Genomic DNA, 13,290 nt, shown 5'->3' with positions numbered 1-13,290 from the left:
TGCAAGTTTGTTTGCAGGCAGACCACTGTAATGAAGCAGAGCTGCTGTTGGCTCCCATGGGCAAGCTTGCACGCCCTGCCTTGGCACATTGGGCTGGTCATTTTTCCTTGATAGCTTCAAATTGCACCAGAGGAGGTTCAGGCTGGATATCAGGAAACATTTCTGCTCAGAATGGCTGGCGAGGCACTGACACAGGCTGCCCAGGGAGGTGGTGGAGTCACCGCCTCTGGAGGAGCTGAAGAACTGGGTAGATGTTGGCACTGAGGTACGCGGTTAGTGGGCACGGCGGGACGAGCTGGTGGTTGGACTGGATGAACGTGACAGGTCCAGTAACGATTCTAAGCGCAGTTCCGCGTGTAAAGAACCAGCTCCAGGAGAGGGCGCTCACAAGCCCACATCTAAAGCCGAGGCGAACGGAACCTCCATCCCCCGACACGGCGGCTCCCCCCGCCCCACTCTCCCCCGCCGGCCCGCCCTTCCCCGCCCCTCAGGGCGGCCGTTGCCCCTCCGCCGCTTCCCGCCTCCTGCCGGTAGTGCCGCAGTACGCATGCGCTGTTGGCCGCTGCCCCTCGGCCTCTGGAGGCGCCGTCTCCCGCCCGGGGGCGGGTCTGCGAGCGTGATGGCGGCTGCGGCAGCGGCGGCCGGGGGAGGTGGTGAGCGGAGCAGCACCCGGGAGAGGCTGCTGGCGGCGCTGGAGGATCTCGAACTCCTGGCCAGGTAACCGGTGGGGTGGCCGGGACTCGGTGCCGAGCCGCCGGCGGGGACGGCGAGCGAGAGCCCGAGGGTTGGGCTGAGGGATGAGCGGCGGCCTGGGGCCGAACGCACGCGTGGGGCGCTCCCGCCCGCCGGCTGAGGGTGGGGAGCCCGGCTGCAGCAGGGGCTGCGAGAGCTGTGGCCGGGCTCCGTGCTGGTTCGTGTGCTCCGAGCTTTGTTCCTCGCCGGCCTCTGTGTGGGCTGGCACCTGTGCGGTCTGCCGCCCGAACAGCTCGTGGGCCTCTCATTACTCACTACGAACCTGCCGTGTGGCTCAATGACTGCCACAGGTAGGGCACGGAAAGCAAACGCATCTGTTGCGCTTCTGGTGTCTGTTTAGGTTTTAGGCGTTGTGGTGCTTGGCTTGCAAGTTGCTCTTTATCTTTTTATTTCTTTCCCTCTTGGGTCTAATAACCATTAGAGGTAAGGGCCTCAGGTTGCTCCAGGTGAGGTCCAGGTTGGATATTTGAAAGAATTTCTTCCCAGAAAAAGTGTTAATGCAGAGGCACAGGCTGCCCAGGAAGATGATGGAGTCACCATCCCTGGAGGTGTGGGAGGAACGTGTAGATGTGGCACTGAGGAACAAGGTTAGTGGGCATGGTGGGAAGAGCTGACGGGTGGGCTGGATGAACTTGCAGGTCTTTTTCAGCCGTAATGATTCTGCAATAGCAAACCCAAAGCCTGTCAGTAACATGTTAGTGATCAGTGATTTGTGACCTTTCACAATCATCATCAGCTTTAAATTATTTTAGTCATAGAGAATGTCATTAAGGTTGGAAAAGATCTCTAGGATCATCTAATCCAGCCATCACCCTGTCCCTACCATGCCCACTAACCATGTCCCTCAGTGCCACAGCTATGTTTCTTGAGCACCTTCAGGAATGGTGACTTCATTGCTCCCATGGGCAGCCTGTTCCAAGATGCTGTTTATAGTTTTGCTGGTCCGGGGCTTTCTTTCAGGCTTTTAGAAAAGTACCAGTTGCTGTTTTAAAGTTCTGACTCTCCCACCCATCCAGTTCTGTACTGGTCATGCATCTCTTTTGAGCTGCTTGCACCAAGCTAAAGAATGGGTCAGTACCATTCACGCAACCCTAAATGAGTGATTACTTGTGCTCAGCACTGAACTTATGCTAACAGCCTGAAAAACTAAACATGTCTGCCAAATTTATAGCAGATTCCTTTTTTCAGCATGATCTTATTTAGTGAGTTCCATTTGAGGTTCTTCATGGCTCTACATGATGGTGGGAAAACTAAACGGAGGCGAGATCAAGAGGTCTGTTTGAGAAGCTAGGCCCAGAATATTCGTTTTTCAATATTCATGTGAGTTGAGTGCTTTAATAATGATGAAAATACTCAGTTGGGGATGATTTGGTGTGGTTTATGAATAATAGCTTAGAAAATTGCATAAATACTGTTTTCCTTTTAGGGAACTAATTGAAATTTTGGCAATTTCAAGAAACCAGAAGCTTCCACAACCAGGAGAAGAAAGCCAGGTAAATTGACTTTCTTAGTTGTTATCCTTTGTGCAGGTAAATGCAATGTCTTCTTATTTTCTTCCTTTTGTACTTGGACTAACGATGAGGCTTTGGCATCACTGAAAAAGCATTCTTTCTTTCATGTTTTTGATTGCATTTGTTTCATGCTTCATAGGCTGTTTCTGCAAGCTGAGCAAGAAATAATACTCTTGTGGATATCATTTGCTTTTTGCAGCGTGGTGGAGGGTGAATTGTTACTTGATCTAATTAAAAGTTCTACAAAACTCTTGTCCAATAGATCCTGGAGCTGCTGATTCAGAGAGATGGAGAGTTTCAAGAGCTAATGAAGTTGGCAGTTGATCAGGGGAAAATCCATCATGAAATGCAGCTTTTAGAAAAGGTAGTAGAAAAGAGAGATAACGACATTCAGCAGCTGCAGAAGCAACTGAAAGAGGCAGAGCACATACTGGTAAGTATCATAATGATGCGTTTGCTTCTGAGCATCTGCTAGGAGGAGCTGAAAAGCTTTGGAGAAAGTTTTGTGTCAATTTGAGAAGATTAAAATGTTGAAAACTTTGTGAGAGCTTTAGAGTTGGTTGTTTTATTGTCTTTCTCCCCCCCCCCCCCCCCCCCCAGTAATACTACTTCCTTATCATGGCTTTCAGTTACTTTATATTGATGATTTTCTTCAAATCTACTTTGTTTCTGTTTATTTTGAAGCGTTCCCTGAGTAGTTTCTCTCTTAAAATGCAGTTACATCAAGGGTTTAGTCACACAGATCTTAATATGGAAGGATACAAATGAAAGATATAGTGAAGTTTTGGTTTAGAATCATAGAATCACCAAAGACCTAAAAGATCATCCAGTCCAACTGTTGACCTACTACTAATAGCTCCCACTAAACCATGTCCCTCAAGATAACATCCAGTCATTCCTTGAATACCCCCAGGGTTGGTGACTCCACCACCTCCCTGGGCAGTCCATTCCAGTGCCTGACCACCCTTTCTGAGAAGTAACACTTCCTAATGACCAGCTTGAATCTCCCCTGCTGTTGATAATGTTGTTTCTTTCTTGCTTTTTTCACCCTTAGGCCACAGCGGTTTATCAAGCAAAGGAAAAACTGAAATCAATTGAAAAGGCAAGGAAAGGTGAGTATCCGCGATTGTACGTAACATACAAACAGTTGTAAAGAGTGTTGTAAGTGAGCTCATCTTAGTAATCTAAGTTAGTAATTTTCTCTTAAGGCTGTCATTGCAGATTTCAGGTTGCCTAAATCAAATCATTTCAGTGTGACTACCTGGAAAAGTGAAAGGGTTTTTTTGTGTGCGTGTATACGATAACAGTGTTTAGAAAAGACTGATTAGCTGGTGATACTTGTTTGTATTTGTATCACTTGCTGCTATGAGTGGCAATTGCTCAGTTAAACTGATCTTTTTTTTCTTCTTTTTTTTTGGTAGGTGGCATTTTTAAGTCTTGTTTCTAGTCATTTTTGCCATATTCCTTCTAAACAAATCAAGGAATTCCATAATGATTCTAGTAACTCTAATACAAGTGTATTTATTAGAGGAAGGTCTGCTGCGTACGTGTATAACTACAGCTACAAAGAAGAAAGATTTTAATTACTGCGGAACTTCTGTAGTAGAAGTGCTGAAATTTTCTTTAACATTGTGCTTGTCAAGTGCACTGTGGAAGTGTCAAGTGCACTTCAAAAGGCTGAAGAGCTGTTAACACTCAAGGTATATGGAACCTGTGGCTGGAAAGTAAATTCACTGTGGTGCTTGTTCTGTGTAGTCCAAGCGATCTCTGAGCAGACATTGCATTTGAAGCATGCTCTTGATGTTTGACAGAATGACATTCCTCATTTTTTCTGTATGAAAAACCATCCAATATTCAGAAATAATCAAACAATGCAATCTCTTAAATACAGGAACTTTTCTTCCTTCTTCCAGGTGCCATTTCATCTGAAGAAATCATTAAATACGCTCACAGGATCAGTGCTAGTAATGCTGTTTGTGCCCCTCTGACGTGGGTACCAGGTAAATATCATGCTTATGACTATTCTTGTTCTTGAATAATAAAGCACAGTCAGTATCTGGTTTTAGAATGTTTTTACACAATGAAGGACAGTTTGATTTATTGAAGATATGTATATTTTTATAGCTGTTATGTCTAGCATTTCCGAGGAAACTATAGACTTCATGTGCACCTGCAGACTTGTATTAACTGATCGGTCCTCTCTCAATGATAGTTTGCTTTTCTTTTTCCTGAATGTTGACCCCAATTAAAAGGCGGAAGTGTGATGAAGACTTCTCTGTGTTTATTTCCCTTCACTGCACGTATTACATAGAATACATAGGATTTTAGTAACCTAACAACGAAAGCACTATGTCTGACTCCATTGATTATGTTATGATTGTTTTGGAAACTATCTTCCTTACCCAAAATTAAAATGGAAGAATTTTTTGTTTGTTTGTTTGTTTGTTTTCCAGTACTTGTCATAGAATGACTTGGGTTGCAAGGGACCTTAAAGACCATCCATTTCAAACCCTCCACTAGACAAGGTTGCCCAGAGCTCCCATCCAACCCAACCTTCAGCTCTTCCATAGATGGGGCTTCCACAGCCTCCCTGGGCAACCTATTCCAGTGCTTCACCGCCTTCATAGTGAAGAATGTCTTGCTTATATCTAATGTAAATCTACTTTTATATCTATTTTGGTTTATATCTAATCCAAATCTATCACTACATGCCCCTGTAAAAAGGTGCTCTCTCCATCTTTTTTTATAAGCCTTCTTTAAGTATTGAATGATTGTAGTGAGGTCTCCCCAAAGCCTCTCTTGAGTCTAAACAACCTCAACTATCTCAGTCCTTCTTCACAGGAGAGATGCTTCAGCCCTCTGATAATCTTCATGGCTCTTCTCTACACCTGCTCCAACAGCTCCATGTCTTAATGCTGAGGGCCCTAGAGCTGAACACAGTACTTAAGTTGGAGTCTCATATGAGTAGAGAATAGAGGGAGAACCATCTCCTTCAGTCTTCTGGCCACGCTGCTGCAGCTCAGTATACAATTGGCTTTCTGGGCTGCAACTGTGTGCTGGCAGCTCATACCCAATTTCACATCCATGAGTATCCCCAAGTCCTTCTTGACAGGAGTACATTTAGTGCATTCATCCCATAATTATTTAACTGTCAAGTAACAGAGAGAGCAAAGATGTTCTGAAGTTATTATAATGTAATTTTTCTGACATGTAAGAATAAGCAAGAAAAGTCTCCAGTTTTAATAGAATAGAGGTGACGCTTATTCTTGATCCAGACAGGAAACCAGACACAGAAGAGAAAAATGATAATATTTGCTAATTATTATCACTGTTGTTATTAATAGGGGATCCACGCAGGCCATATCCTACAGATCTAGAAATGAGGAGTGGTCTCTTGGGTCAGATGAACAACCCATCCACCAATGGGGTTAATGGACACTTACCAGGGGATGCACTTGCAGCAGGCAGATTGCCAGGTAAGAAAAGTTCAACTTTTTAATTATTCTTATTCCTCATATAGTCCCTGTAATTACAAACGTGTCTCAGCAATGGGAAATCGGAATTAAAATGAAAATGATGGCCAATGTTGTTCCCTAGCAGTGAAGGATTAATCAATAAAGGTAATAGAAGTGAACTGTTTTTTGTTTCATGCTAAATGATACTGCAAACGCTAGAACAGAGGCAAGCTCACTTAACTACCCAACTGTTTATTTTAAAATGCCGTAAGCTGATTGATATTAAAACATATTAAAAAGTATTTCCAAAGCAAACTGTTCTTGGGAGCAATGGCAATGGGGACTGTAAATGCTGTATTCAGAAGGAAAGAGGTTTATTTTCTTCTACTCTCCTTTAAAGTCTGGTCCGAAAAGATTTTTGCAAGGACCAATGGAAAGGTGGTGCCTTGAGTGTAGGTCTTCCTAGAGCAAGTGTAGAACTGGTATAAAGGCTGCACCGTGTCCTTTATGCAACTAGCTAATGCTGTAATGTGCTCATTTTGTATTAGGAAATTGTGGCTGTAGTTCCGTAGATGGGATCCCCCGGTGTCTGGAGTTTGTGTGCCTCTGAATTAGGCAGCATCTGAGTGAGACCCTCTGCCTTAGGAGTGCCCTCCCCTTCTGCACCCTGTTCCACATGGGTGGTTTTTGTTCTGTTCTGGCTCTGATTATCTTTAATTCTTGTTGTGAGACAAAGCTGGTTTCTTTCATGGGATAGCCTTCAGGGCAATGAGAGGAGTTGAAGCACAGCTGTAGAATGGCTTATGTTGGAAGGGACCTTCAAGATCATCTAGTTCCAACCCCCTGCTGTAGGCAGGAACACCTCCCTCTAGACCAGGTTGCTCACAGTCCCATCCAGCCTGGACTTGAACGCTTCTAGGAAGGAGGCATCCACAGCCTCTGTGGGCAACTGTTCCAGTGTCTCACCACCCTCACAGTAAAGAGTGTATTCATAATATCTAGTCTCAGTCTACCCTCTTCCAGTTTAAAGCCATTTCCCTTCATCCTATCGCTCCATGCCCTTATAAGAAGTCCTTTCCCAGCTTTCCTGTAGTCCCCCCTCATATACTGGAAGGCTGCTATAAGGTCCCCCCAGAGCCTTCTCTAGGCTGGAAGCTCCAGCTCTCTCAGCCTGTCCTTGTAGGGGAGGTGCTCCAGCCCTCTGATCATCTTTATGTCACTCCTCTGGACCTGCTCAAACAGCTCAATGTCCTTGTGTTTGGGGCTCCAGAATGGACACAGCACTCCAGGTGGGGTCTCATGAGAGCACACTAGAAGGGCAGTCTGCTGGTCATGCTTCTCTTGGTGCGACCGAGGACACTGATGGTCTTCTGGGCTGCAAGTGCACATTGCCAGCTCATGTTGAATCTTTCATCAATCAACACCCCCAAATCCTTTTCCCCAGGGTTGCTCTCAAGCCATCATCTGCCCAACCTGTATCTGTAGGAGTAGAGATTAGAAGGAACAGAAATGACATATAGATGCACGCTGCAGCTTTGAAGTGGGAGGCAAAGAGGAGAGAGACTAAGAAGTGTTGTGGAGGGAGGAGTTCCCTTGTAGGTTCATAAGAAATACGTGTTGGGAGAGCTTTGGAATAGATGAGGAGAAATAAATTTGAGGTAAGTTGGAGGCCACTGGGGTTGTGCTGCTGGGGCACTGTGAGGCATTCCCACCTCCCAGATACATCTGTTTATGGCACTTGTTTTGTAGTAGGACTGTCTTCTCCCTTGCATTTGGTGCATCATATTTGCTCTTTGAAAAAGGAAAACCGAGGTGTTTCTACCTTGTTCAGACTGAACTTAAATCTGAATTCCTGTGTCTACCTTATTTATTTTGCTGTAATGTTTTCATCTCTTTTTGCATAGTGTCCCTGAGTGACCGTTTTCATAACCGCTGGTGGTTTTGACTTGTTAAGTCAGTTCACGTAGAGCTTTTCATCTTCAAAACACAGTTTGAATCTATACTGTTCTGAATTTATTTTTTCCTTTGATGAGAGATGAAGCCACCACCATAAATAAGCCTGTGGCAGAATAGGCTTTTGCAGTGATAGAATGACTCCATCCCAAGGTGTTTTTCAGCTGTCCAAAAGCCAGTAATGTCTTCAAGATTTGCTTGAATTTTACACTGTTGTTTGAGCTCCCTTGTTTAGTTTGTGGACATACACAACTGATGGCTTGATTGTGCTCCTTGTTTCCAGATGTGCTTGCTCCTCAGTATCCTTGGCAGTCAAGTGATATGTCAATGAACATGCTACCTCCTAATCATAGTAATGACTTCATGTTGGAGCCTCCGGGACACAATAAAGAGAATGAAGATGATGTGGAAGTGATGTCAACAGACTCCTCAAGCAGCAGCAGTGACTCGGACTAGGTGCAGGAGGGACAGTATCCCTAGTAGACCTTTCCTGTGGTGAAGGTAGGTTGGATGCTGTTAGTCAAAGTCCCTTTTATTATGCTGGCAGCCCCGTGCAGGGAGAAGATACAGCTAGCTCAAAGAGTGGCTAATTTCAAACCACGAACTTAGAATTTACATATCTTTTCCCATTAGATGTTCAACTAAAATGACTGGGAGCTTTCTGCTGGATGAGAGATGTCAGATGTCCAGTGCTGATGTAAATGTGTATGTTTGCAAGAGATGCGTGCGTTTGTATATATATTTACTATACATATTAGAGGACAACGTTCCTGGGACAAAAGGTGTAAGGGGAATCCCCTCGTATGTTTGCTAGTAACTCGACTCTTTTGAAGACAGCCTTTTCTATGGCACAGAAACAAGGCATACAGTTTTTAATTTTAATACCTTTTTTGTTACTGCTGAAATGCACGTTGTTAATCACCTAGTGTGTTCTGAGAACAAAACCATGGCAATAAGGTGTTTAAAAAATGTTTGTAATTACTGTAATATACAATAAACTCACCTTTGATGTAACTTTGCTGCGCTTTGCAAACATGAATCTTCAGGTTTGTTGTGTGAATTCATTAGTCAGCACATTTCATCTCGGCGTGCGTTTGATTTCTGATTAAGTTTTAGAAGCTTGTGCTTCTTTTCTCCTCTTTGCAAAGTGCAGTGTTGTTATTAGAAGCAGCTGAGCAGTCAGCACCAGCAAGTCTGTTCTTTTCAGCTGAGCCTACTGGGTACACACAACTGCAGAGCTTAAAGCAATGATGTAGAGTGCCCACTTGCCAGACCCTGCAGATATTTTGGTCAGGTATCCCAGGGCCATGGATGCTTTGGAGCATACATCCTGCAGATTCAGCTCTTTTCAGTTCAGAAGGAGCTCACTTATTCTTTAGTCTTTGTCACCTATGATTTTATTTTCAGTTCTTTGAACCTGTTTATTTGCTTCAGCAATTGCATTTTTACCTTTCATCTTTCCAAAGTCATTTCCATTGGCTTCCTTTGTTCTCTTTTGCTTAGTGACTCATATGATGACAGCTACTCTTTCATTTTTCCGATTTGATCAGGTTACTCATGCAAACATACTTATGCCAGTTACAGGTTTCTGCCCTGCCTTGCTGTTAAAGCTACCTGAAGCACACATCAAAGTTAGCTCAGCTCTTGCATATTCTGTACAGAAAATGGCTGTTCAATCAAGAATCCTTCCTCATTTGTTCAGGCAGGCCATCAGCAGTGACAGTAATACTACCATGTGACCAATACATACATGAGTCTCATAGGGATATAGAAATGAAAATCACCTCTTCAGTTAGGTTCAAGCACTTAATATTAAGCATTAAATAATTAAAGGGGAAAATGTGCAATTTGTGCTATTGCTTTCAGAAGTATTTTCACTTCTTAAGATTTTTACCTCTGCTTTGCAGTTAGAAGTAATTATAATTCATAGGTGTTTTAATCCTTATGCTAGGATCAGCTTTTTCTCTTTGGTGCCTGCTCTCTGGATGTCTTTCAAGCCTCCCTTTAAGAGAGGCCAGGTGCATTTGGATCAATGTACATTAAATATCCTAACAAATAATAATTACTTAGGAGAAGTGTAATGTAACCCAAGTCTTATATGGTAACATCATGTGATTCACTCATTCAAATACTGAGAAGGTGGGTGGTTGTTTCCAGATGTAAGTAAAAAGGAACAAAAGCCAGAGTTTCATTTACTTTCCTGTGTTGTTTACTTGTCTGCTAAGGGATTAAAAGGTACCACTGAGTTCCCTGTTTCCTATTACTTAAGAAGTCAGCACTTCTCACAGTTCACTTTGCTGCTCCAGTGCATAAAATCAGACTTGGCACATAAGATGCATCCTAGATAAAGAAGTTTTGTTAGGGTGCATTCAGAACAAGTTAACTCGGAGACTGCTGATAGCTGATTGCAGTAATGCACTGTCATTTAATCAATCCGCTTAGGAAGGGAATGGTAACCCTGACATATGGTGATGCTGCATCCTCATTTCAGTAGCTACTAGTTCATTGACAACACGGATTGGATATAACTACAGTAATTGCACTACGAACTACTGTATGCTGACCTATGTTTTCCCATCAGTACTTAGATACCTTCCAAAAGACCACAAAGTTGTTTGAATTACTATATCTTTTTTCTAATTATTCATTGGGACAGATGGGCTGGACATCTGTCAGCTCTTCCTACAATCATTTTATGGACAGCTGAATAGAGCAATTATTAGTGTACACGAGGTTGCTTTTGAGAAGCAAATCTCCAGTTCTGAATAGGAAAAATAGGTTTCATGCAAAGGTAGAGCAGTAAAGGAATTTTCATTGCTATCTTCCATTTCAAAACTGCTTTTTAATGAAATCTTTCTTCATAGGACAGATTTTCTAAGGGAAGCTGCACATAGAATTTGGAGCAGTAACAATCCAGGAGACATCTTTGTGCCTTTTATCATACTGCCAGCTTCACATCAAAAAGAGCCATCTCCATTGAAGACCGTTTCAAAGCAGGGGAGAGCTTTAAGCTATTCAGTCTCACGTAAGAATTGCAAAGTCAGTGTGTAATTCTAACTTGAAGACAATTTTCATCTTCCATTATTGTGCTCATCTTACTTAAAGAAAATACATCTCAGATCACCTTCTACAATGGTTATAGCTAAACAAAATAACCCTGGAGAGAAAACAATAAGGCTGATATACGATTATTTTTAAGTCACAGTTTGTCCTTATCCAAGTATTAATGGTTAAAATCCACACACCTACAGCTTGGTTTGTTGCTGTAAAAACAACAGATCCATCATTTTTGTATATCTGTTCCATGATCTCATTTACTACCAATTCAGTTCTTGAGTCACCCCATGCAAATTAAGATTCTGATGTAGTAACCATAAGAGATGACACCTATCTGTGCTGTTTAATACTGACAGCCCTAAGCCAAAAAGTGCAGCTATCTGACGTGGACATACACACCTATAAAAGAATCTGTTTCTTCACTGTGTTTGTTCTGTCAGCCTATCAGAGGGCTGTAGGTGCTTTGACATTGACCTCAGAGTTTGATAACACAGTCGGCAATGATAATCAACTGATATCTGAAGTACCTCTTGTAAACAAGTTCTGTTGCAACTGTGGATGCAAACAGAAGGTAGGTGAAAGGGGGTTGCAAAAAGGGTCAGAGAGTTTTCATAGAATCATAGAATTACTCAGGTTGGAAAAGACCTTGAAGATCATCAAGTCCAACCGCAGCCTAACCAGTAGCCTATCTCTTAAAAAACAACCACGAAACAACACCACAACAACAAACCTCTGCTAAATCATATCCCTGAGCACCACATCCAAGCGACTCTTAAACACATCCAGGGATGGCGATTCAACCACCTCCCTGGGGAGCCCATTCCAGTACCTAACCACCCTTTCTGTAAAGAAGTTCTTTCTAATATCCAACCTAAACTTGCCCTGGCGCAACTTGAGGCCATTTCCCCTCGTCCTGTCACATGTCACTAGTGAGAAGAGACCTGCCCCACTCTCACTGTAAGAACCTTTCAGGTACTGGAAGACAGCAATAAGGTCTCCCCTCAGCCTCCTCTTCCTCAGACTAAACAGCCCCAGCTTCCTTAGTCTCTCCTCGTAGGGCTGATTCTTCAAGCCCTTAACGAGCCTCATTGCCCTTCTCTGGACCTGCTCCAGTACCTCCATGTCCTTCTTGTGCTGAGGGGCCCAAAACTGGACATTTCATTCTCTGCAGCAATCGTTCAATGTCTGTAATACTGATTTCCAAGTATAGCGGAGGAGAACGTGACGCTGCGTGGAAAACAGGACTTTTGTTTCATAGGGATGCTGAAAGCATCTTAACTGGAGCTATGAAACAAAGCTAAGTTTAAAGATCAGTCCAAAATCACAGAATGCCTTGGGTTGAAAAGGACCACAAGGCTCATTGAGCTCCAACCCCCCCTGCAGCAAATACAAGAGCAGGCTAGATGTATACTTGCAGGAAAGCAGCATGATATATAAAACAGCTTTATGTAGAAACCAGGGCCGTTGCTCAAACAAATCATTTTCCCTTGGGCATGCTGCTACAACTGTTTCCAATTGAGTTTCTCGCTCGCTTCCAAAGGGCATCTCATCTGTATAAAGATTCCCCAGCTAAAACAGTATGCCTAAAGGTAAACGTTAATCATTAACAGCTACAGAAGATGTTTGCAATTGCTTGGAAGGCAGCCCCGTGTACCTCCTGGATGCACGAGAACCCAGGTGAAAGCACTGCAGTTCAGACCGCTTTTACATGGGCAAAGCCAGCATGAAAGATCCTTTTGCTTTCTGCACCGCAGAAGCAGCTCGGTCCTTCGGGCTGTCCCACCACCAGGCTTTACACCAGGCGGTGGCTCCCTGTGTACCCCTTCAGGTGATCGAGGTCTTCTGTAAAAGGGTCGTAGCCTTGTTCCCTCAGGCACCGCAGGGCCCAGAAGAGCTGCTCCGCCGGGGGAAACTCATCCCATTTAACCCATTCCCAACCTGAAAAACGAAAGACAAACTGAATGAACATTACGACCATGCAGCCCCGCCTCTCCCGTTCCACCCGCACATGCGCACTCCTCACCTTCGTTCTTGTCCGGCTCGCAGTTGCGCGGCTCCGCCCCCGGCTCGGCTTCGCCCTTCATCAGGACGGTGACGTAGTGATAGCGCGCGGCTACGCAAACGGCGTTGACGGCGGAAGCGAATCGCACGTTACGCAGGCGCAGCGCCGCCTCTTCCAGCGTCTCCCTGGCGGCGCACTCCGCCAGGCTCTCCCTGCGGGCGGACCGGGCGCGTCAGGAGAGCGGCGACCACTAGACGGGCAGCCGGCTGTCCGGGCCGCCGAGGGGGCTGGGGCTCCTACCCGAACTCCAGGTGGCCTCCGGGGAGCTGATACGTGCCGGCTCCCACCGAGCCTTTCCTCTTGCCCAGCAGGACGCAGTTGGGGTGCGCGGGGCTGGTGACCACCACCCCCACGCCGATCCCGGGGCGCTGGGGCCGCGTCGCTTCGCACATGGCAGCCGCGAGCTCTGCACGACGCTGCTTCCAAGCCTCCTCGTGCCCGCAATAGCGGCGGATGGGGTAGCGCTCCGGCTGCGCATGCGCCTAGCGGCGTCTCGTAG

The 13,290-nt window shown here is 44.8% G+C and overlaps 2 protein-coding genes across 3 annotated transcripts; one reads left to right on the top strand and one right to left on the bottom strand.

Moving 5' to 3' along the window:
* The first annotated feature begins 529 nt into the window (after positions 1–529).
* Positions 530–8,711, top strand: MED4 (mediator complex subunit 4). 2 transcript variants are annotated; one of them, XM_072359536.1, is made up of 8 exons: positions 530–717; positions 2,180–2,246; positions 2,527–2,697; positions 3,319–3,376; positions 4,178–4,264; positions 5,609–5,740; positions 7,956–8,173; positions 8,306–8,711. In XM_072359536.1, exons 1-7 carry the CDS (start codon positions 548–550, stop codon positions 8,126–8,128), a joined length of 858 nt encoding a protein of 285 aa, XP_072215637.1. In that variant the 5' UTR covers positions 530–547; the 3' UTR covers positions 8,129–8,173; positions 8,306–8,711. The 2 variants fall into 2 exon arrangements, with proteins under 2 accessions (XP_072215637.1, XP_072215631.1); XM_072359530.1 differs by having other exon boundaries at positions 7,956–8,711.
* A 345-nt stretch (positions 8,712–9,056) lies between these two features.
* Positions 9,057–13,290, bottom strand: NUDT15 (nudix hydrolase 15). The gene is made up of 3 exons (XM_072359548.1): positions 13,032–13,290; positions 12,753–12,943; positions 9,057–12,667 (listed from the first exon to the last, which is right to left on the bottom strand). Exons 1-3 carry the CDS (start codon positions 13,181–13,183, stop codon positions 12,522–12,524), a joined length of 489 nt encoding a protein of 162 aa, XP_072215649.1. The 5' UTR covers positions 13,184–13,290; the 3' UTR covers positions 9,057–12,521.

This window comes from Excalfactoria chinensis, chromosome 1 (assembly GCF_039878825.1).
Source record: "Excalfactoria chinensis isolate bCotChi1 chromosome 1, bCotChi1.hap2, whole genome shotgun sequence".
Classification (NCBI taxonomy): Eukaryota; Metazoa; Chordata; class Aves; order Galliformes; family Phasianidae; genus Excalfactoria; species Excalfactoria chinensis.
Note: the sequence above shows the minus strand (reverse complement) of the source record. Positions and strands in the feature narration are given on the sequence as shown.

Excerpts from the sequence above, each read along its gene's own strand:
- MED4 (XM_072359536.1), top strand. The coding sequence starts at position 548 with ATGCGCTGTTGGCCGCTGCCCCTCGGCCTCTGGAGGCGCCGTCTCCCG. Across the intron at positions 718-2,179 it reads GATCTCGAACTCCTGGCCAG|GGAACTAATTGAAATTTTGG; the intron begins GTAACCGGTGGG and ends TTTTCCTTTTAG. Across the intron at positions 4,265-5,608 it reads CCCTCTGACGTGGGTACCAG|GGGATCCACGCAGGCCATAT; the intron begins GTAAATATCATG and ends TGTTATTAATAG.
- NUDT15 (XM_072359548.1), bottom strand. The coding sequence starts at position 13,183 with ATGTGCGAAGCGACGCGGCCCCAGCGCCCCGGGATCGGCGTGGGGGTG. Across the intron at positions 12,944-13,031 it reads GGAGGCCACCTGGAGTTCGG|GGAGAGCCTGGCGGAGTGCG; the intron begins GTAGGAGCCCCA and ends GTCCGCCCGCAG. Across the intron at positions 12,668-12,752 it reads CGAGCCGGACAAGAACGAAG|GTTGGGAATGGGTTAAATGG; the intron begins GTGAGGAGTGCG and ends TTCGTTTTTCAG.